Source organism: Erigeron canadensis, chromosome 4 (genome assembly GCF_010389155.1).
Source record: "Erigeron canadensis isolate Cc75 chromosome 4, C_canadensis_v1, whole genome shotgun sequence".
NCBI classification, from domain to species: domain Eukaryota; kingdom Viridiplantae; phylum Streptophyta; class Magnoliopsida; order Asterales; family Asteraceae; genus Erigeron; species Erigeron canadensis.
This window is the reverse complement of record NC_057764.1, coordinates 14,309,757-14,332,436: the sequence shown is the minus strand read 5'-3', so window position 1 is coordinate 14,332,436 and position 22,680 is coordinate 14,309,757. Positions and strand designations below refer to the sequence as shown.

At 36.6% G+C, this 22,680-nt stretch overlaps 1 protein-coding gene across 1 annotated transcript; it reads left to right on the top strand.

Annotated features, from left to right (window-relative positions):
• The first annotated feature begins 6,658 nt into the window (after positions 1 to 6,658).
• Positions 6,659 to 7,874, top strand: LOC122597015. Its single transcript, XM_043769656.1, has 3 exons — positions 6,659 to 7,006; positions 7,118 to 7,253; positions 7,357 to 7,874. Exons 1-3 carry the CDS (start codon positions 6,659 to 6,661, stop codon positions 7,872 to 7,874), a joined length of 1,002 nt encoding a protein of 333 aa, XP_043625591.1.
• Positions 7,875 to 22,680: the final 14,806 nt, after the last annotated feature.

Below are 22,680 nucleotides of genomic sequence, written 5' to 3'. Positions count from 1 at the left end.
TGAGAAGTTTTCTCATCCAAAGGTTTTGTAAATATGTCAGCGAGTTGTTTGTTAGTGAGGATGACGTGGATTTCAACATCATTTTTCATAACATGATCATGAATGAAATGATACCTGATATCAATGTGTTTCGTCTTGGAGTGCATAACTGGATTGTTTGAGATAGCAATGGCACTGGTATTATCACAGGAAATAGGAGTCTTTGAATACCCATTAGATCTAAATCTGAATAACCCATTAGATCTAAGCCTGAGCCTTTGGGATACCAAAGAACCAAACTGGGAGCACCCTTAAGGTACTTCAGAATGCGCTTTACAGCCGCCAGATGAGATTCTTTTGGGTTAGACTGATATCTGGCACAAAGACATGTTGCAAACATTATATCTGGTCTACTAGCAGTTAAATACATCAGTGAACCAATCATACCTCTATATAGAGTGGGGTTCACTGGTTTTCCATTTGGATTAGAATCTATTGTTAAAGGTGCAGAAATTGGAGTTGATTTTGAAGGTGAATAATTCATATCGAATTTTCTTAAAATATCTCTAACATATTTTTCTTGATTAATATAAATACCATCACTGGTTTGTTTAATCTGGAGCCCAAGAAAAAATGTTAATTCACCCATCAAACTCATTTCAAATTTTGCAGACATAATTTTCGAAAAAATCTTGCACAAAGATTCATCAGTAGAACCAAAAATAATATCATCAACATAAACTTGTACCAACAGAAGATTACATCTTTCACGAAGAATAAATAAGGTATTGTCAATTGCACCTCTTTTGAAACCATTATCAGTTAAGTGTTTAGTCAGAGTGTCATACCAGGCTCGTGGGGCTTGTCTAAGACCATATAATGCCTTGTCCAAACGATATACCCAGTGGGGATGCTTTTCATCAATGAAGCCTGGTGGTTGCTTGACATACACTTCTTCTTCTTTTTCTAATTCTCCATTCAAAAATGCACTCTTTACGTCCATCTGGTAGACCTTGAACTTGTGATGAGCAGCAAAGGCTAAAAATATTCTGATGGCTTCTAGCCTTGCTACTGGTGCAAATGATTCTTCAAAGTCAAGATCTGTCTGGACGTACCCTTGTGCCACTAATCTGGCCTTATTTCTAATAACGTGTCCATCTTCATCAACCTTATTCCTGAAGACCCATCTAGTTCCAATTGGTTCTTTCTTGCAAACTGGAGATGCAACCAGATACCAAACTTTGTTTCATTCGAACTGGTGAAGCTCTTCTTGCATAGCTATCACCCAGCTTGGATCTTCCATTGCCTCGTCAATCTGCTTCGGTTCAATCAGTGAGAAGAAGCTGACATATAAACATTGTTCACTGGGGGCACTTCTGGTCTGAACCCCTCTACTAGAGTCACCAATAATCTGGTTGATTGGGTGAGCTTTATTCCACTTAGAGTATTGACCAGGATTGTTACAAACAACAATATGAGTTCAAGAATTCAATTGATTTTCTGGAATTGGATTTTGCCAGACAACTTCAATGTCTTCACCAGAATATGTAAGATCACGATTTGCATCATGAAATTCTTCATTTAAAGGCATTTCTTGAATTACTGGCTCAAAATCAATTGGAGCTGATACTGGAGGTGTAGTACGAACATCTGATCCAATAACAAGTTCAAAGGGTAGTTTAAAACTTATTGAAGGATAAAATGAAGTAATACTGGGAGGTTTCTCAATTTGCACTGGTTCCAAGTCAGGATGACTCGAAACATCTTCAGATGAATCTTTGATAGGATCAGATTCACCAAAGATAATTGGATTTTCTGGGGAAGAATTAAAGGTTGGCTTTTTATTGATTGCTTCATTAGACTCATCAAATGTGACATGAATTGACTCCTGGACCCTTTCCAGTCTCTTGTTGTAGACTCTGAAGGCTTTGCGAATGGCTGAATATCCTAAGAAATAACCTTCATCAGCTTTGGCATCAAATATGCCTAGCTGACTGGAGTCGTTCAAGATGTATACTAGACATCCAAAAACGTGAAAATAACCAATATTTGGTTTTCTATTTCTTAATATTTCATAGGATGTCTTCTTGTGTCGCTTCACGTACACTGAACGATTTTGGGTGTGGCAAGCAGTTGCAATTGCTTCAGCCTAGTACATTTTAAGAAGACCAGATTCAACAAGCATAATCCTGGCAGTTTCTATCAGCGTTCTGTTCTTTCTTTCTACAACTGCATTCTGCTCTGGAGTGCATGCTGATGAGAAATTCTGGGAGACGCTAGTGTCAGTACAAAATTGTTCCAGAGTTGCATTCTAGAATTCTGTTCCATTATCACTTCTTAACTGACACACTTTTCGCTTATATTTGAGTTCAATTTGCTTGATAAGAGCGATGACTTCAGCAACAGTTTCATTCTTTGTGTTGAGAAATATTACCCAACAATATCTGGAGTATTCATCAACAACTACCAGGGTATATTTCTTACCAGCACGAGTCTGAACATTCACTCCAAAAAGGTCCATATGAATCATATGAAGAGGTTCAGATATGCTAAAATTCTGCATTGTCTTGAAACTGATGCGTTTCTGCTTACCCATCTCACATCTTGGACATGGCCTTTCCTTTTTGAAAGAAACTGTAGGTATCCCATCTGCAAGTTGTTTTCTGGACAACTTATTAATATTTTTGAAATTTAAATGGGATAACCTTTTATGCCATAACCAGTTTGTGTCTTCATCAGCCTTGGTATAGAAACACTGCTCTGAAGGAGAGCTTTCCACATCCATCACATACACATTCCCTTTTCTGAGGGCAATCAATACTACCTTCCAATCCTTATTAAATACAATACCCTGGGAGATGTTAAACAACACCTGATAGCCATCATCACACAGTTGGCTCACACTTATTAGGTTATATTTGAAACCATTAACATAAGCCACCCGTCTGAATTTGACTTGACCATTGTTCAGGCACCATATCCCTCAATCTTTCCAGAACCATTATTTCCAAAAGTAATAGAGGGTCCGTCTAAAACCACGAACTCCTCCAGCAGGGTCTTACATCTGGTCATTGTCCTGCCAGCAGCGCTGTCAAGATACCAAATATATTTTTTTGATCGCCCTGGACATCCACCAGAATTATTAGTTAGGTTTGCGAACCTATCGACTGATGGGTTCTCATGATCCACAAGGATGGATCCCAGCAAGTATCTGGTTAATTTCACTTTCTTCAATAGTGGGTTTCTCAGTAAACACCACTGGAACTGACAGTTTTGAAACCTTTTTCTTTTTCTCAATTGGTGTACTCGATTTTTCTTTCTTGGAAAAAGGTTTGGCATTTTGTTTTGGCCCAGATGAAGTACCCTCAAAATTGTGTAATCTTGCATTGCAACTTTGAACTTGACGAGCCAGTAGTTGAAACTGGCTCTCCAATCTTAACAAAATGGTTTCTTCAGATGACACCTGAGCCTTTCCAGATGACTGGACTTTTGGCTTAGGTTGAACAACATCCTTCTTCTTTAGAAGCCGGGGTTCCTTGGAAGATGATTGAGGCAAAGGTTTATTCTGCTTGACCTTTTTGACTGGAGCATTCATCTGGTGTGCTCCAGTCTTGACCTCAGATAATTGAATAGGAGGAATAATACATCTTTTGGGTGTTGTTGGTTCATCATAAATAGTGCTTGGTTTTAACACTTCTGGTAGTCGGTCAACAACAGGTATTAATGTTGCAGCAGTCACATCACCCCCCAGATATGCTCCTTTTTGGGAGGGGTACTGGTTTCATGCAGCATCATACGGTTTTCTGGTCTCAAGCCATGACTGAATGACATGTTTTTCTTTTGTTAAAACATTTTCAAGCTCTTCCATTTCCTGGACCAGTTGTTCATTGACCAAAACTTGTGCTTTGAAAGCCAATTCAATGTCTTGAAGTTCTTTTAACTTTGATTGTAAATTTGCCATTTCAGAAAAATTTGTTTCAAATATATTTGACAATTTTGATCGAACAGTTTCCACAAAAATTAAATCAGAGTTTAGAGCTTCAGCAATGTCCAATTTTAATTCAGGATCAGTTTCCTTGTCATAATCAATTACCTTTTTAATAACAATGTCCACCCATCTTCCAGATGTGACATCTTCCTTTACCAGATGCTCTTGATCAGCCAGAGCCATATAACAGCAATCTCTTTCCTCTTCATCATCATCTGATGAGTCATCAAAGGGAACCCATTCTTCTTCAGCAACCATGCATTGATTATTATCTTTTTCTGCAAACATGAGAGCAATTTGAGCTTTAAGCTTTTAGTATTTTGATCTGTAGCTATCATCAGGCTTGTTATAAGAAGTTGATGGACCAGATTGAGATACAAACTGATTGGACTTGCACTCTTTCATGAAATGACCTTTTCTGCCATACTTAAAGCATGTCAGATTAGTCTTGTCAATGGAAAAATTGGGTGCATTATGTCTAGTGGGTCTATTAGCTCTTGCTTTGAAACGGTTAAACGTTTTAGCAATCATAGCCATCAGATCGTCACTATCAGTTTCATCACAATTTGGAGAAACATTGTTCATGGCTCTAGAATCCATTAATTCAGACATCATCTTCTTCATAGAAAATACATTCTCAGAAGACATTAATGCCGCACAGGGTGGTTCAGTATGACTAACCACAGGGGAACTACTGGAAGCATGATTAATTGCATCTTTTTCTGCCTCAATTCTCTGGGCTTGATTCTCTTCAGTGAATCTGAAAGCTCCATACAATGTTGACAGAGTATGGGAATGCAAGGTTTTACCTTGTCTCAAGACTACAATCATATGAGACCATTTTGATGAAAGAATATCACAAATTTTTTCAAGAAGTATGTCCTTGTCTTTATTTACTCCCAACCCTCTTAACTGGTTTATGATGCTCATAAATCTGGTGTAAGTACCAGTTAATGATTCATTGGGTAGAGCAAAAAATGACTCGTACTTCTTATTTAAAGCCACTTTCCTGGTAACAATAGTATCATCACCACCTTCATACTGGTTCACTAGTTCATCCCACATGCTTTTAACACTGGGATAAAGCACTAGTGTAGGAACAAGAGCTTCTGGAACAGCCCCGAGGATCATGACTTTTAAGGTAGTGTCCATATTAACAAGTCTCCTTTCCTCTTAAAACCAATGTTCCTCTCTCTTTTCCCTGCCAGATCTTGTTCCAGTTGGATCAAGAAGTGCATTGAGAGGACTTCTAGGAATATAGGGTCCTTCATTTAAAATTTTTAGCATATTTCTCTCAATACCAGTTACATGTAAAATCATCCTGGCTTTCCATGTTCCAAATTCATCACCATTCCCACTGAATTTGGGAGTGTGAGTGTTTGAATAGTGCACATGCACGTGTGGAGAAGCAGGAGTAGGAGGTGGTGGTGGGGGATTATTGTTAACAGGGTTAGTAGTTTGTTCATTTTCAATAATGGGGGCAGGTCCTGTATTTAAAGAGTTTCCTTGTGTATTCTCTGAGTTGGCCATCAAGAAAATACGGATCTAGGCAAGTATATTAGCCTTCCGCTCTGATACCAATTGTGAAGTCCCTTACTTGATGGTTTAACCCACAAGTGTAGAATACAACAAGTCAAATAAGCACTAAATTGAACTAGTATTATAATGAATATAAATTCGACAAGTCAAGAACTAGATTAGACTAGTATTACAATAAATATAAATGCAAGAATACATATAAAGTAATACGTAACTTAAGCAATATAAAGATAAGCAAGTAAAGTAAATGGTGAGACACAATGTAATTTTTCAAGTGTATTTTATTTATTGATGTTAAATAAAATACAATGTTGTTGCGAAATTAAGATATTACAAAGTAAGTATCTAAACAACCTTATGAATTACAAGTAATCTAATATTTGCTAAATAAACTCTTTTGATCGAAATACTTAAAGTTGTGAAGTATAACTATTTAGATCGAGAGTATTTGAGCAAAGGCACCAAATTGCAAAAGTGTGATTTGGAAAAGGGAAAAGACTTGGTATTTATAGGCAAAAAGAATAAATATAATATTCTTTTTGCCGTACAAATATGGTTGCATGCATTTAAGGAAACTACTTTAATTCCTTAAATGCATCGGTTAAAGTACAAGAATAAAGTCATTTGATAGTGACTTATCTTCTAATTAACCAACCACCTTTACAAGCATGTAAGGCTTTTAACAAAGGACAAAAGGGTTGTCCGGGTAAAAGCGTGTAAAGGCATAAAGTCAATTCCTCGTAATCAGTGTTCAGACTTATAAGGTCTAGAACACTGTCAAGGGCTCCAGTTAAGAGATCTGGTAAGTCTTCCAGTGAGCTCCGCTATTTGTCAGACTTCTTTCATCAGACTTCAGTCTTTGACTTCAGTGAGAATGTTCTTCACTAGAATGATCTTTGACTGGAGAGAAGTCCAGTGAACAAATTTGGTGGAATCCAGATTCCTGTACAAGTAAGTTGTTCACTGGTCTTAACATAATTTCTGGACAAATCTTCAGAGGGCTCCAGGATCTTCGTCTGGAGCGAGTCCAGTAAATCTGGACCTAACATTTATGTTATCATAAGAATTTTGTTAAGGATCGACTTTGGTGTATTCTTGGAGACTTCAACTCTGCCTTAGAGCTTTTTGGGTACCTCCAATTTCAGTATTGGGATGAGGGATTTCAAGGAATGCATTAACAGTTTGGAAATGTTTGATATTAATAGTTCGGGCCTGCACTATACTTGGAATCAAAAACCGAAAAAGGGAGTTGGCATTCTTAAAAAGCTTGATCGTGTTATGGGAATAACTCAATTTACTGATTGTTTCCCATCTACATGTGCTGTTTTTCAACCTTATCGAGTTTCTGATCATTCTCCTTGTATTTTAAAGTTACCTAATATTGATCAAGGAAGGAAACCCCCGTTTAAATTTGCAAATTTTTTGACTACTAAGGCTGAATTTCAGGGGATTGTTGAAAAAGCTTGGGATACTGATATTGATGGGTTTAATCAGTTTAGAGTAGTAAAGAAATTAAAACTACTAAAGACTCCTTTTTGCAATCTTTTATTTAAGCAAGGGAACTTGCATAAGAGGGTGGAGGGGTTGTGAGCTGAACTTGATGACATTCAGAAATCTATTGATCTGGAGCCGGCTAGTGCAAGTTTGCGTGATATGGAAAGTGTCTGCCTTAAAAGATTCCAAGAAGCTGTCTTAGATGAAGAATCCTTTCTTAAGCAAAAATCTAAGGTAGATTGGTTGGCGACAGGTGATGCTAATACATCTCTTTTTTTTTCATAATTATCTTAAATGCAGGAACCACAAAAGTCGCATTGATGTGATCAAAGATGTTTAGGGTGTTTTACATGAAGGTGGCAACGTCTCTAAGGCTTTAGTTCAACACTATGAGACATTCTTAGGTAAAGAAAGAGATGTATCATTACAACCTGCACTTGATTTATTTATTAATGTGTTAGATAGACAAACAGCTCTCAATATGATACGTGATGTGTCTGATGAAGAAATCAAGGAAGCAATGTTTTCTATAAGTGATATCAAAGCCCCAGGGCCTGATGGATTTACCTCTGCTTTCTTCAAGAAATCATGGTCTATTGTAGGGAAGGAGGTTGCTTTGGCAATCCATGACTTCTTCAAGAAAGGGAAGCTGCTCAAGGAGCTTAACCATGTTATTCTTGCTCTCATTCCCAAAGTTACAACTCCTTCTTGTATTACTGATTTTCGAACAATATCATGTTGTAATGTGTTGCTTAAATGCATTACCAAGATTATTGCCAATGGAATTAAGGAGAGTTTGGAGGAGGTAGTTAGTGTTAATCAGTCTGCTTTTGTTCTGGGTAGGAAGATCTCTGATAATATTCTTCTCACCTAAGAAATTATGCATAACTATCATAGAAAGCAGGGACCTCCAGGATGTGCTTTTAAGGTGGATATTCAGAAGCCATATGATATAGTTGATTGGGGTTTTTTACGGGCTGTTATGTATGGTTTTGGCTTCCATCCGGTTATAATTAAGTGGGTGATGGTATGTGTCTCCTCCGCAATTTTTTCATTAAGTATTAATGGCCGTCTACATGGTTTTTTTTAGGGAAAGAGGGGACTTCGCCAAGGTGATCCTATCTCTCCTTATCTCTTTACGCTGGTCATGGAGGTGTTAACTCTTATCCTTCAACACTCTGTTCGGTTGGACTCTTCTTTTAGATTCCATAACAGGTGTGTCAAGTAGAAAGTTATCAATTTATGTTTTGCAGATGATCTGTTTCTTTTTGCTAGGGGAGATATCAAATCGGCTAAATTGATCTTGGATGCCCTTGACTCCTTTAAAAAGATGACAGGTTTAATTCCGAGCACTCAGAAAAGCACTATTTTCTTCTGTAATGTGCCCGATTTGGTCAAAAAATTCTATTTTGAATATCATGCCTTTTGAAGAAGCTAAACTCCCTATTCAATACTTAGGCATCCCTCTCATTTCTTCCAGACTTTTGTATAAAGATTGTAAAATATTGATTGAAATAATGGAGAAAAGAATTATGGATTGGAGGAATAAGTTCCTATCGTTTGCAGGAAGAGTGCAATTAATTATGTCTATTATGTTTTCCATGTATATATATTGGTCGTTTGTGTTCATCCTCTCTTCTAGAATCATGGCTGACTTGGAAAAGACTATGCGTGGGTTTCTTTGGTGCCAAGGTCCTATGCAAAAGGGTAAGGCTAAGGTTTCTTGGAAAGCATTATGTGTGCCAAAATATGAAGGAGGATTAGGATTGAGATAAGTATCTGAAATGAATAAAGCTTTAATGATCTCGCATGTTTGGAGTATTGTTTCTCATAGAAGATCACTTTGGGTTGATTGGATTTATGATCATAAACTAAGAGGAAGAAGCTTTTGGGATATACCTAGTCGATCAAGAGATGGTTGGAACTGGAGAAAAATTCTATCCTTAAGGCCCTTTATCCGTAACTTTATATGAAAAAATATAGGGAATGGACAAGATACATCAACTTGGTATGACACTTGGAGTGATATAGGACCCTTATCAAATGTAATTCAGCCGCGGGATGTAAAAAGGGCTGGATTTTCACTTCAAGCTAAAGTGGCCGATATTAATAGGAATGGGGAATGGATTTGGCTAGCCGATTGGCTCGATTCTTTTCCCATTCTATCTAACATTTCGACTATAGTTTTGCAGGAACATAAAAAAGATACACTGGTCTGGAAGATTGCACATGAAGATAAGCCTTTTTCTTCTTCCATGGTTTGGGACACAATTAAGAGTCGAGAACAACCTGTTGATTGGGTGAAGGCTATATGGTTTCCTCAATGTATACCACGACATGCCTTCAATTTATGGCTGATTATGCATAGGAAGTTACTCACTCAAGACTGAATCCTACACTGGCCACCATCTAGAAGGAAGAATATGAATATGATGTGTTGCTTGCTTTGCAAGGCTGATTTTGATTCGCACTCACATCTGTTTTTCGATTGCTCATACTCTTCACAGGTTTAGGATGCTGTTAAAAGTGATGCTAACATGTTGTCTACCTCAGGTTCTTGGAATAATATCACATTGCACATGCTAAATCACACTCTATAATTCATGTTATTGGTAGACTAGTTGTTGTAGCCACTGCTTACTTTATTTGGCAGGAGAGAAACAATAGGATGTTTGCTAATCATGCTCACCCACCTGATATCTTATCAAATCTTATCAAAGATATTGTTCTTTCAAGATTATGGAGATTGAAGTTTAAAAAGACAGCTCGAGTTGTCACCACAGTTGATGATTGGAAGGTTGGGGGTGACTACCTGCTTCAGAATGGCGAATTAACCTAGTATACCTTTAGTATTATTTTCTATGTCAAAATGTCATTGTATTTAGAATAAGCTTGTTTCGCTTGTGTAAGCTATTTTTTCCTTGCATTTCTTGTTCACATATATAGGGCATGTCCTATGTATGAACTAGTATGATAATTTAGTGGTACTACTTGTTTTGTAATGGTTTTTGGGTGATATAAATGTTAACGGGGACAACCCCCATTTACCCTAATGATATTTAGGACGTAAAAACACTGTTATTGAAGGTAAACCTAAACAAAATAAGGTTTGATTTCCATAAAACTTGTTGTTTTGGGGTAGTAAAGGAGAGGTAGTAAAGATGGGGTAGTAAGGGAAAATGGGGTAGTAAAGATGTGTGTGTTTTTGCTAGGTGGCTAAGGTGGTGAGAATGAGAATGTTGGGAGAAAGATAGTATTTATATGTAAGGTAAAATAGCAGGGCTTCATGTTATGCCACCTTACTAAGCAAAATTTACGATGATGACAGAGAATACGAGGCTACAACCGGAATACGAGTCCACGATTGAATTACGAGGTCGTTTATGAAATACGAGGTCGATTATCAAATACGATACCGATAAGTAATTACGAGGTCGCATTTTCAAGCTTAAAATTTTACTTTGACTCAAAAATTTTGGTGGTCAACTCACGGGTGTTACAGTGTTAAGCAAGAAAAATGGGAAAGGAAACGAGCAAATCGTGAGAGAGAAACTACTAGAGCAAAAAATATACAATTCTAACAAATCTTATTGTACTTGTCTCACGCAAAAGAACCGCAAAACACACACTCGTGTTGCTTAGCTTAGGAACTGTAATGCATATCGGGTTTTCGTGTCCGTAGAGCCGCCTCACTATAGTAATCTTGAGGGATTCCACACCTCAACATATCCATAGTCAATCTCGTTTCGACGGTTCGACAAACAAGGGAGACCTTACAACTAGTATCAGAGCCAACGGTTTCAACACCATGGTTCGAGATTGATTTTGTTTTGGATATCAATCTTTTTTGCGTGTTCATTGGTGCAGATTGATTTCGGGTACATTTGAAAGAAAGGTTCAAACTTGACATCAAAAAACTATAAATCTCAATCCTAAAACTGTTTCCTCAAAATTTCAAAGATCAAAGAACAATATCAGGTTCGGGATCTAGGAAAAAGTGAGAATAGTACGTTTTGCTTGTTCATGTTTTGCGTGTTTCAGTACTGTTCAAGATGTGTGTGATTTTCAAGCAGTTTGCGAGTTCTAGTGGCTTGCGTGTTCTGTTTGAGTGTTTTGAAGTTTGAGACGTTTCGGTTTTTAGTGTTCTTGTTTGTGTGTTCCTAAGTCTTGCGTATTTCATTTGAGTGTTCCCAGATTTGATTGTTTCAGTGAGTGTATGTTTATAAGCTGAACCAAATCTCACAATGACAACAAATTATCTTAACCAATTGATACTAATGCACCATGAGACCGGTAAGGGTAATTCACCACCCAAACTGATGATCATAGACCAACTCTTTTCTTGGAAAGGTCGATTTGAATCCTTTATGCAATTCACGGATATTAAAATGTGGACTTGTATGACAAAAGGATATAGTTCCCCAACATATGAGGACAGTGGTGTTAGCAGAGTATATGCTTTTCAAGATATGACTGAATCCAATAAAAAAAATTATGAGGCAAAAAAAAAGGCTCTATCTTGTTTTAAAATGTCATTACCACAGGCAATCTTACATATATTTAACGGACTCAATACATCTAAAGAACTTTGGTTAGCACTAGAGAATCAATGTGAAGGGGATGAAACACTTAAAAAGAATCGTAAAGACCTTCTAAAACATCAGTATAATGTATTCAACGGGTTAAGAAGTGAAAAAGATCAACTAATTACTAGATATTTTCACTTTTTAGCAGAGTTGTAAGCATTTGAGATTACCTATTCTCAGGACGAAAAAGTCGAGAAATTTTAGAGCTCTTTGTTTTTGGGTAAAGCGGAATTTAAACCCCGATTAGCTTTTATATATCACCTAAAAAACAGTTTTAACAAGTAGTATGACATAGTATCATACTAATTCATATATACGACAACCCCGTATATATGTTTAACTAGCTAAACAACCAACAACTAATCTATACATATTAGAAAGTACTAAAACGAACATAAGCCTCTAATATGCATATCAAGCAGCTCAACGACGAGTTATGCATGATTTCCTCTTTGCATAAGTAATCTCAACAGCTTCCAAGTGTCCATCATTTTGTCAACTCGTACATTGTGCTTAAATTTGAGGGATAAGTGTTTTAAACGCACTGTACCAAGGATAACTTCAATCAACTGTTGGCTCGATCTCTTATCTCTTGACTTGAATAATCTTGAATTTCTCTCTTGCCAAATATAGTAACATGTTGCAACAAAACTTAATGTTGGAACAATGATATCCACCGATTTCTTCTTTGCCTTTGGAGCAAAATCATGGACAATAGCACTCCAATCTCTCTTGCTAATAGGGATATTATCATGAGAGCATACACCCATCCACACCTGCGATGCAAATGAATATTGAAAAAATAAATGATCAGGAGAGTCAGCCTACTAACATAGCGAACACAACAAAGAACCAGCAACAACACCGGGGGTATCCTTGGGGCGCATCAGGTCTTGAGTCTTCAGCTTTTGTTTCACTAGAAGCCATAAATGAAATGCATGTTTTGGGATGCAATGAGTAAACCACACCACATGGAACCAAGGAACTAAAGATTCCCTTGGTCGAATTAAATCCAAGAACATTTGTAATTGAGAAATCACAAAAACTACCATCATTCCTCGCAAAGTGCTTCTGACACATTCTAAATCAAATTTGGAGCAGGAAGCTCTGGTAGCTTGCTATTCCGACAAGACGGCCAATTCCAAACACTATGTGTAACCAGATCTGGGACTAAAGCACCTAACTCTTAACCTGCATTTGCAATAACTATTGGAGTTAGAAAATTACACAATGGGCTCGCTTCGCACCAGTTATCAAACCAAGCTTAAGCTTTTTTGCCATCACTCAGCTTGAACCAGAAAATATGTCTTAAAAAAGGACGAATTTGTAGCATCTTCCTCCAGCTCCAAGCTACTGCCCCGATATTGTATGTCCCAGAAATTTTTGTTTCTCAGTTCATACATATGAATCCATATAACCCACAGTGACTCCTTATGTGTTAAGAGATTCCAGATATACACTGACATGAGTGCCACATTGAAACTTTGTAATTGACGGTTAAATAAATTCAAGTCATCTACAAAACAAAGGTTAATAGTATCCACAATGACTTACGAACCTCCCGTTTCAACATAAGTGTGAAGACCTCCATAACTAGTGTAAAAAGATAAGGAGACAAAGGTTTTCCTTGTCGTAGTCCCCTTTTACCAGAAAAGAAACCATGGAGAGATCCATTTATGCTCAGCGAATAAGAAGAGATAGCAGCACAAGTAATTATCCAATGCACCATTTGTGGATGAAAACCAAATTCATTGAGAATTTTCTTAAAAAAATACCAATCAACAGTGTCATAGCTTTCTGGATATGCACCTTAAAAGCAAATCTAGCAATACCCCTATCTAGATGATAAGTATGCATTAATTCCTGTGTCATAAGAATATTATCTGAAATTCATCTTCCAGGAACAAAAGCTGATTGGTTATGGCTAACCAAATCCGAAAGACACCCTTTAATTCGGTTTGCAATGACTTTTTTAATGCATTTAAATAATACATTGCATAACGATATGGGTCTATAATCAGTGATACGAGTAGGAGAAGCAATCTTGGATAATAAAGAGATTATAGTGTGATTTACTTCTTTCGAGACATAAAAAAAATCTCGAACCAGCTGAATGACACTATAACCAACAATGTCCCAAGAATGCTTGAAAAAAGTTGTCGAATATCCATCAGGACTAGGTGCTTTGTCATCCTCCATATGGAAGATAGCTTGCTTTATTTCATCATTTGTGACCGTTCCACCATACTACTAGCTTGTGTAACATCCCAAACTTTTTAAGTTGAGCATTTACCAAGTCATTAGTGTTGGTTTGCCTTCTATTAGATTTATCTGTTTAAATGGTAATGTGTTAATGACTATGGTCATTATATAGGATTAATGTGCCTATGTGTTAATGATTAGTTTCATTAAATATGTTCAAGTGAAGAATTTAATATATGAAACGTGGGATTAATGTGTTATTGTGCAATATGGTTAAAGTGATGAAAATAATGTTAAATGGTGATTAATAAAGTCACAAAGTGTTCCCGATAGGATTTAAGAGTCATTAAGTGTTCCCATAAGCGTTAAATGAGTAATTTGGTTATGAAACGAATTATAAGGAAGTGCAAGGGCTTAGATGATAAGTTTGAAAGTTGTTCCAGTATATATAGGACCAAAATTTCGTCCATGATGCCAAATGATCAGATCCTAAACCCTAAGAAAGTTTAGGCACAAAAGCCTAGCCTCTCTTTTGATCCTACGCGATTTGGAAGCAAGTCGGTGATGATTTCTTCTAGTTTTTGATCCCTCAATCATCCCTAGAGTAATCCAACGATCAACGGATGGTTTCATGGTGCTAATTAAGTCTTCAAAGATACCTTGAAGTGATCTACAAAGTTTCAGGTCATGAGGGTTTGAGATGAGTTCGAAATGAAAAGATCAAAAAATCCCGTTCTTACATACCTCAGCCCAGAAAAGATCCGATCCCTGGAGATTGAATCATCTTGATTTTTTGACAGTAGCTTTCTGACATATAGGCGAAGATTTTCAACCGTTGAATTTAACCATGAATGTATAGAAGTCGAGTTATAGGGCTAGAACAGTGGGCTGAAATTTTGTTGACTTTGGGTTTAGGTCATCTTTAATCATTCTTTTAATTATCTTTCTGATTCTTAGTTAAAGGTAATATATCTTTCTATTTCATCTTTATTTCCAGATCTTGTATTGATATTAAGTTGTAGATTATGGTCTTGAGGTTTGACCACGAATAGATTACGTTTTGAAATCAAAATTGATTGTTTTCGGGCGTATAATCGATTCTATATTATGTGTAAGTGATTTGTGGATCAACCGATGACATCAAGTCATCAATTGAGTCATAGTTTGGGTGTATCCAAGTTCTATAGGATGTGGAGGTTTGTTATGCTTCTTTGATAGTCAAAACATTGAGTCATAGTTTGGGTGTATCCAAGTTCTAAAGGGTTCTTTAAGACTAAAATTTCAGTCATCTTGCAAAAGTCATAGAAACTTCATGTTAATTAACTAGGACACAAAACCTATATTTTTAAAATGATCTATGTGTACTCTAAATTCGATATGAACTAAGTTTCTTCTGGTTTTGTCCAGAAATAGGTAAAATATGCTGATTTCTAGAACTAGCCGGATTTAAAACGATTGATGCAGGTCTGTTTTGTAAAAATCATAACTTATTCACTACAGCTCCTCATGAGTCAAACCTTACATTTTTGAAAAGGTCTTTGTGTTCTCTGCAAATGTCCAGAAGTGAGTTTTGTTGTATTTGTTCTTCTTGGTTGCTAAAAGTCATTGGCAAGTGAAAGGCGCGGATGCGCAAAATGTCCAGGTTCACTGAACTGCAGAAACCAAGTGAACTAGAGAACCCGAGTGAGCTGAATGGAACAGAGCTAATAATGCCACTGAACAAGCCATGTTGATTCTGCCAGCAATGACACATTTCAGGCAAGGCTTTACTGAACATGTCCAGTCACCTAGAGAGATCTGATAGTATACCTAGAGATTCTAGTGATTCTGATGAGCTAAGAGGTAGACAAAGATGGCATAAGGGTGATGATACTAAAGATATTACAATAGATCTACCAGATTTGTTTGGCTCCTCAAACCCTGAAGAATTATTTGAATGGGTTCAGGTTATGATAACGATTTAAGTAACTTAACATAATTTTGTGCATTTTTATTATCAGGATGTCTTTTAGCATACCCCTCATAATAGTCTCTTCTATATGCACTCAAAAACTGTGGTGAAGCTACTTGTTCAACTATATTACCCTTCCCTTTAGTATTAGGAATATCATCAACATCCTTTGACTTGACTTGACTGTCATTCTTAGGATTCTTGACCTTCCTATTTGGACATTCAATAGCTATATGACCTCTCTCACGACAAGTATAACACTTCTTTGCTTGTTGTTTTCTAGATTGACCATATTCTATTTCAGGGATTGGTATACCATACTCCTTCATTTCATCTATGGTATCAAGCGTTTGTATTACTTCTTCCATAGTTCTTGCTGGTTTAAAAGGAGCATAATGTCTATCCTTATATGGAATCTGTTCAGCTAACCATTCTTCTTTATTTTCTACACACCAAACTTTATCAATTATTGACTTAGGTTCAATCCTAGTTATAGATACCTCTCTATCATAGAAAACGGTATCACAGTCTTTCAAAGTGTAGTATACTACCTTATCAGGAATAAAATCTAATTCAGTTTGTTGGTGATCTCGTTGTCGAAGTAAATCAGAATCTTTAGTTGCATTACTTTCCCTCTTAAGAATAGCATTTTCAGTAGTTAAACTAGTCGAATTTTCATTCATTTTTATCACCTCAAATTTTAAGTCTGACACCATTTTACAAACGTCAACAATAGAAAGTAAAGAACAAGATACCTTCTGATCTGCAGCCTTGCAATCTGCCATGTATGCAACAAAGTCCTTAGTTGTCATACCTTCAGGTATCACGAAGTTCTTCTTTTGATCTTCAATGCTCTTCTTAGAAATGTCATCAACAAGTATAGATGACTATTCCTTTTATTTTGGTGCTTTCATAGCTGTCATGGGTTCACTCTCAGATCTCACAGTCTTAGCAACATTACGTACATTCTGCTTAACTATCTGAGATGCACTTTCTTCACTTGAGTATACAGCATAATCAATTGTTGCAGCTACCTAATTCTGAACAACAACTGCCTTTGACTCCAAAAATGGTGACGAAACTGGCTGTTGTGGAGTAGCAGGAAATGTAATCATTGCTTGAGTTTTCTAATTACTTGGAGTAATACTGCCTTGATTGTAATTTTGACGACCAGCAACGGTATTATCAATCCTCTTAGGTAGTTGACACTCTCTTGCAAAATGGCCAAATCCATTGCAATTGAAACATTTCACCTTGGATTTGTCAAAGCCCTTAGTGCCATTTCCTATAGGTCTCCCAGTTCTCTGAGTGAATCTTCTGACCTTAATAGTGAGCATAGCTAGCTGCCATTGTAGATCCATTTCTTCCAAATCATCAGGATCTATCTGATTGTAATCCTCATCAATCACTGCTGGATCAGTAATCTTTCCTCTGATAAATGCTTCATGAGCATTAGAAAAGGCTGAGAAAACACTCATTCTACCGTCTGCATAACTCATACTCATTGGCATAGAGTAAAAAGATTGTACATTGCTCTTGACATTCGTATTTGCATTGTCATAAGCAACATATCCAGCAAGACCTTCAGCATCTACTATTGGTGTAGCTTCAGCACCACTTAGAAATGCATTGTTCCACGAGCTAGAACTTGCTAAATGAACACACTTAGCATGATACAATGATGGATCTTGAGTGAAATCCGAGTGTGTATCTTTAATTCTTCTCTTCATATCTCTGTTCTTAAGCTTGGAAACCACCTTTTCAAAGTCCCATTACTATATTCTTGATCATCTTTAAGTTTATGAACATACTCGGTCCATGACTTAGGTAGTGAGTCCAAAAACTTATCAACTAGCTCAGTATCAGGATAAACAACCTCAAAATACGATAACTCAGTAGCCAAATGACTGAATCGAGTGATGATCTCATCAAGAGATTCTCCTTTCAGTCCGTTGAAGGCTTCATATTGACGCTTCAGAAGCTTGATACGGTTTTTCTTCAAAGTTGCATCACCCTCACAATATCTTTCGAGAGCATCCCATAAGTCCTTTGAAGTAATATACTTTTTGAACAAATGTATACTATCTTGAGGTAAGGCCATAGTAAGAGTGGACAAGGCCTTTCCCTCAATGGCGTATCTCTTTCTTTCTTCAATCGGCATATCAGCATAAGTATACCTACCGATCATACTGTTCTTTTCATATGAAGGCCAATCAAAACCTTGATGTATCACGATTCACATGTCCATATCAGTGAGACGAATGTAGTCTTCAAATCGTCTCTTCCACATCCAATAGTTTTCCATACAAAATAACTTTGGAGGTCTGTTTCCACGACCAACCTCATGATCGTGCATGATCATCTGGCTGATGAGTAGGGCATTTGGTGAATTTGCGGCAGCTAGTATGGTAGTCATTTTGAATCTTTTGAAATCAAATCAAACGAAATAACACAAAAGGATGCGTGGCACGAAGTCACACGAGGATCGCACAAAGTACACGTGACACGAAGTACATTTGTCACGATCTATAGCACGAAGAGCAGTTCGTGCAGACGTGGCATGAAGTGAACACGAAGTCATTAGATGACATAAGCAGAACACGAAGTACACCTCGTGCTGACGTAAGCACGAAGTGACACGAAGAAGATCACGAAAAAGGTAAATAAAACGAATTTCGAATCGAATTTGCAATCAATAGCAAATCAAACGATCTTACACCTTCTGGTAATCAACCTTAGGGCTCTGATACCACTTGTAAGGTACCCTATTGTTGCGTGGATCATAATAAGATGTGATTCGTTCTGTCAAGAGTGCGGAATCCTCTTGAAATAACTAGATTACTATTGCCTTTTGCTGATTAATGAGTAGTTAATCAACCTAAGGAGATGCACAAAGCTTGTGGTTCTGTAGGAGGTCACACGAGCAACTAGTCACCAAGATTCGTAAATTGTGAATAATTTATTCCAAAAACGTTACCTAATTTCATAGATTAGGTTTGTATTTATACTAGATGTGTATTGGTTCGTGTGGGCTTCGGTCTTAATCAAGTAATTAAGCCCGATTAGCAATAAAGCAACTGACCTCGTGCTGACATCAGCACGAGGGAAATCCTATGTGTTGATGACATCAGCACGAGGATCGTCCCTTTGGTCCTTTGCTTGACTTTGTTTGGCTCGTACACAACATCCAACCATCGTTTAAGTATTCTATGACACTTATAAACCTTGGTTATATGTTCTTATACCTGCAAAACAATATATAACACACAAACACAAAACAAAACATAAACAGATATAATATTGAAGTTCAAACGTAATCATTAAATATCAACACAAGTTCTTATTTAAATGATTACAATCATAGTTCCTAAAACATAAACGATAATCAAATCTATGTTGCGATTGTCACAACGAATCTGCATCTACAATGTTTAACTTGAAATTGAATCAAGAGGATGTGCTACTTTGGAAAGATGTGGATGGTAATGAGCACCACTTTTCTACAAAGGTTGCATGGAATTCTATTAGAACAAGGCAAGATGAAGTGGACTGGCATAAAGCTGTTTGGTTTTTGCAAGCTATACCTCGACATGCTTTTATTGTATGGCTAATTACCCGACAAAAATTGAAGACTCAAGATAAGATGATGCAATGGAACTCAATCGGCAATGCTAATTTAAACCTCATGTGTTGCTCGTTATGTAAAAGAGACCCTGATTCCCATGGTCACCTATTTTTTGAGTGTTGTTTCTCTTCGCAGGTATGGTTCAAAATTTACTTGCTGAGATCCCTGCTATTTCAAATTCATGGGAGGACATAATGCAATGGCTTGTCACGAAAGCAAAATCAAGGTCGCTAAAGAATGTACTTGGAAGACTGCTGGTGGCTGCTACTGCGTACTTTGTTTGGCAAGAAATGAACAATCGTTTATTCACAAACCAGACGAGACATCCTGATCAGATTGTGGAGACTATAAAGTCTACTGTTCAACTCAAATTAGCTACCCTCAAAGTGAAAGATTCTGCTACAGTAGGTCGCTTGCTCCAAGCTTGGAATGTACCACGTGACATGGTGGTTTCAATCAGATAAAGACGAAGCTAGATGATGCAAACATGCACATTAGTTACTTTTACTAGTGTATATTATTATGTATTTAGTTTCAATTATTGTTTGCTAGTTGTTAGCTTGATACATATATATGGCTTGTCATATATATGAACTGGGTGGCAATCAGCCACTCCACTTGTATGTTATTGTTTTTTTATGGTATAAAATTCACAGGGATATACCCATTAACCAAGAAAAAAAAAAGATAGCGGTATTCTGTCAGACTTTGTTAAGATTTCTGATGTTCAGGTGAACTTTTCCGGATCTGAAAAAGGCTTTGCCACAGGCCATGGTAAAGTGAACATCACAAATCTCTGTCTTGACAAGGTGTTCCACGTTGAGCATCTTAGTCAAAACACTATGAGTGTCAGTCAAATGAATGATGTGTGTCAAAGATGGGACAAGGATCATGAAAATGTTCCTCATTTGATTCCAGAGTCTTCCAGGGTTGACAATGACTCAACAAGCGGAAGAGTTTTTCTAGGAGAAAATGAGACATTACATTTGAGACACTCAAAGTCTACTCCATTGAAACCTGTGAAAACAATGAAAGAAGTTTTGGAAAGATTTTCTTGCATAGAAGAGATGACTGAGTATGGAATTCCCATTACTGAAGAAAATCTCAAGAAATTTAAAAGGAAGCAAAACAACAAGAAAATTTCCTGCTTTATATGTCGTGAAAAAGGTCACTCTGCAAGTAAATGCCCAAGCAAGGGGTCAAACATTAATGCATCTACAAGAAATGATGATCAATCTTCAGACAACTTATCCAGGTTAAATTAGAGAAATTTGAGAATCAGTTCTCAAAAGATGGAGGAAAAATATATGGTGAATGAACAATACAAGAGATCAACTGAAAATCTTGTTGGTTCTTCTCAAAAACTCCCTATGCATGCCTTATCTACTCAAAAATTGAAGGTTGTTGTCAAGAAATCAGTTCCTCCAAATTATGTCTCTTCAAGTAACAGATCTGAGAAGACCAAAAGCAGATATCCTTCAAACTCATATGGAGTTAAATCATCTGCTAAGCCTACAGAATATCATAGCACATATTATGATCGATTTGCTGGAAGAAGTAGAAATGATTCAAGATCAACTCCTCGGAGCTATCATGTTGGGGAATCATCTAAGGCCTCCCACAAGAAAGGTCATGAAGATGATTCAAATCACATAAATTAGGTTTTGGGAAAAGGAGACTGGGGAGAATTTGCATATTATGATGATTCAGGGAGAATCGGGACAAAGAAGGTCTGGGTTCTTGATGAAGAAAACTAATTCCCTTCATTCATGCGGGGAACACAATCAAGGAAGATCATATATTATTGGTTATCGGTGACTGAGTTCTAGGCACATTTTCATTAGATAACATAATAGGTTATCGTACTTCTTTATCAGTTTTCATCTTTGTAAATCATAGTGCAAGTCTCAAGAATGTTGATTTATAATTTGTTTATAAAGGAACAACTTTGAGAAAAATGAGTGTATATAAAGTTTTACTTTATTTTATGCTTGTTAATAAACCATTTGTGATGACATGATTATTAAGCTAATGATTGGTGTTATCCAATGATGAATATGCAATGATGAGTTACATATAATGTTTACACTAAGGCCTTTCATCGATCACGTTTGAGTTTCTAGTCCAGTTAAGTGGAATGAGAAACCCTTAGTTTTTATCTCTCAAGAACAAGCTTATTCAAAAAATGCAACACAAAAATAGAATAATGGTTTAAGGGGGAGTCGTTACTACAAGAAAAATGACTATTCAATATGGCATTTAAGTTTACTCATTTGCTATATCCGATCTCTTCTGTAGTAATTGTTCCTTCTAGAGCCTTCTCGACATGGAAAATCAGAAAATGCAAAACAAAAATATAATAATGGTTTAATGTGGAAGTCGTTACTGCAAGAGAAATGACTATTCAATATGGCATTTATGTTTACTCATTTGCTATATCCGATCTCTTCAGTAGTAATTGCTTCTTCTAGAACCTATTGCATCTATCTGACTAAGCATGTTTATTCTAAGGTTGATTAGAGTACCTTTACTCCTAAAGACTACTGTGATTGACTTTTAAGTTTCATGCTCAGTAGGGTATAGTGCATATGCCGGACTAAGCATAACTATTCTAAGATTGATTAGAGTAATTTTGATTCTAAAATTACTGTGATTGATTTTCTAAGTCTTATGCTCCATAAGGCATATTGCAAGGACAGTATTAAGCATGACTATTACAAGATTGGTTAGAGTGACTTTGATCCAAAAGTCCCTGTGATTGATTTTGTAACTTTATGCTCCGTAAGGTTCTTGTTCTCAATAAAAGGGTTCTATCGCACGAGAAACAATAATTAGGGTTTTTTGGGTTCTTGAAGGACTTGATTGTGTTCTTGGTGAACACAAGGAAAAATGTGTATTGTGACAAGGAAGAAGTGTAAAGTAAAAGACATGAATTTGAGTGTGTTTGGTATACCTCAAATTAGGTCTTGTTTAGAAATTGCACGGAAAGTTAAGTTTTGATACTTAAGGTTTTGGTCAAAATGGGTCAAACAGAATCATTTAATTGATGTATTTGACAGATATTTTGATTTGCAATTTATCATAAATAATTGAATTGAAAAATGCTTATTGTATGAAATAACTTGACAAGTGTTTAAATTCTAATCTTAAGTGTGAGAATCTATTGTATGTTATCAAGTTAAATCTGTTTAAGTATTTTCGGAATTCAATTATTTAGTTTTGAGGTGAATGCATTAGTTGAATAGATCTCATGAGTTCGCTGATGTGGTTGCAGTTTTATTTATCTTATTTGGATGTGTGTCAGCCGACAAGATAA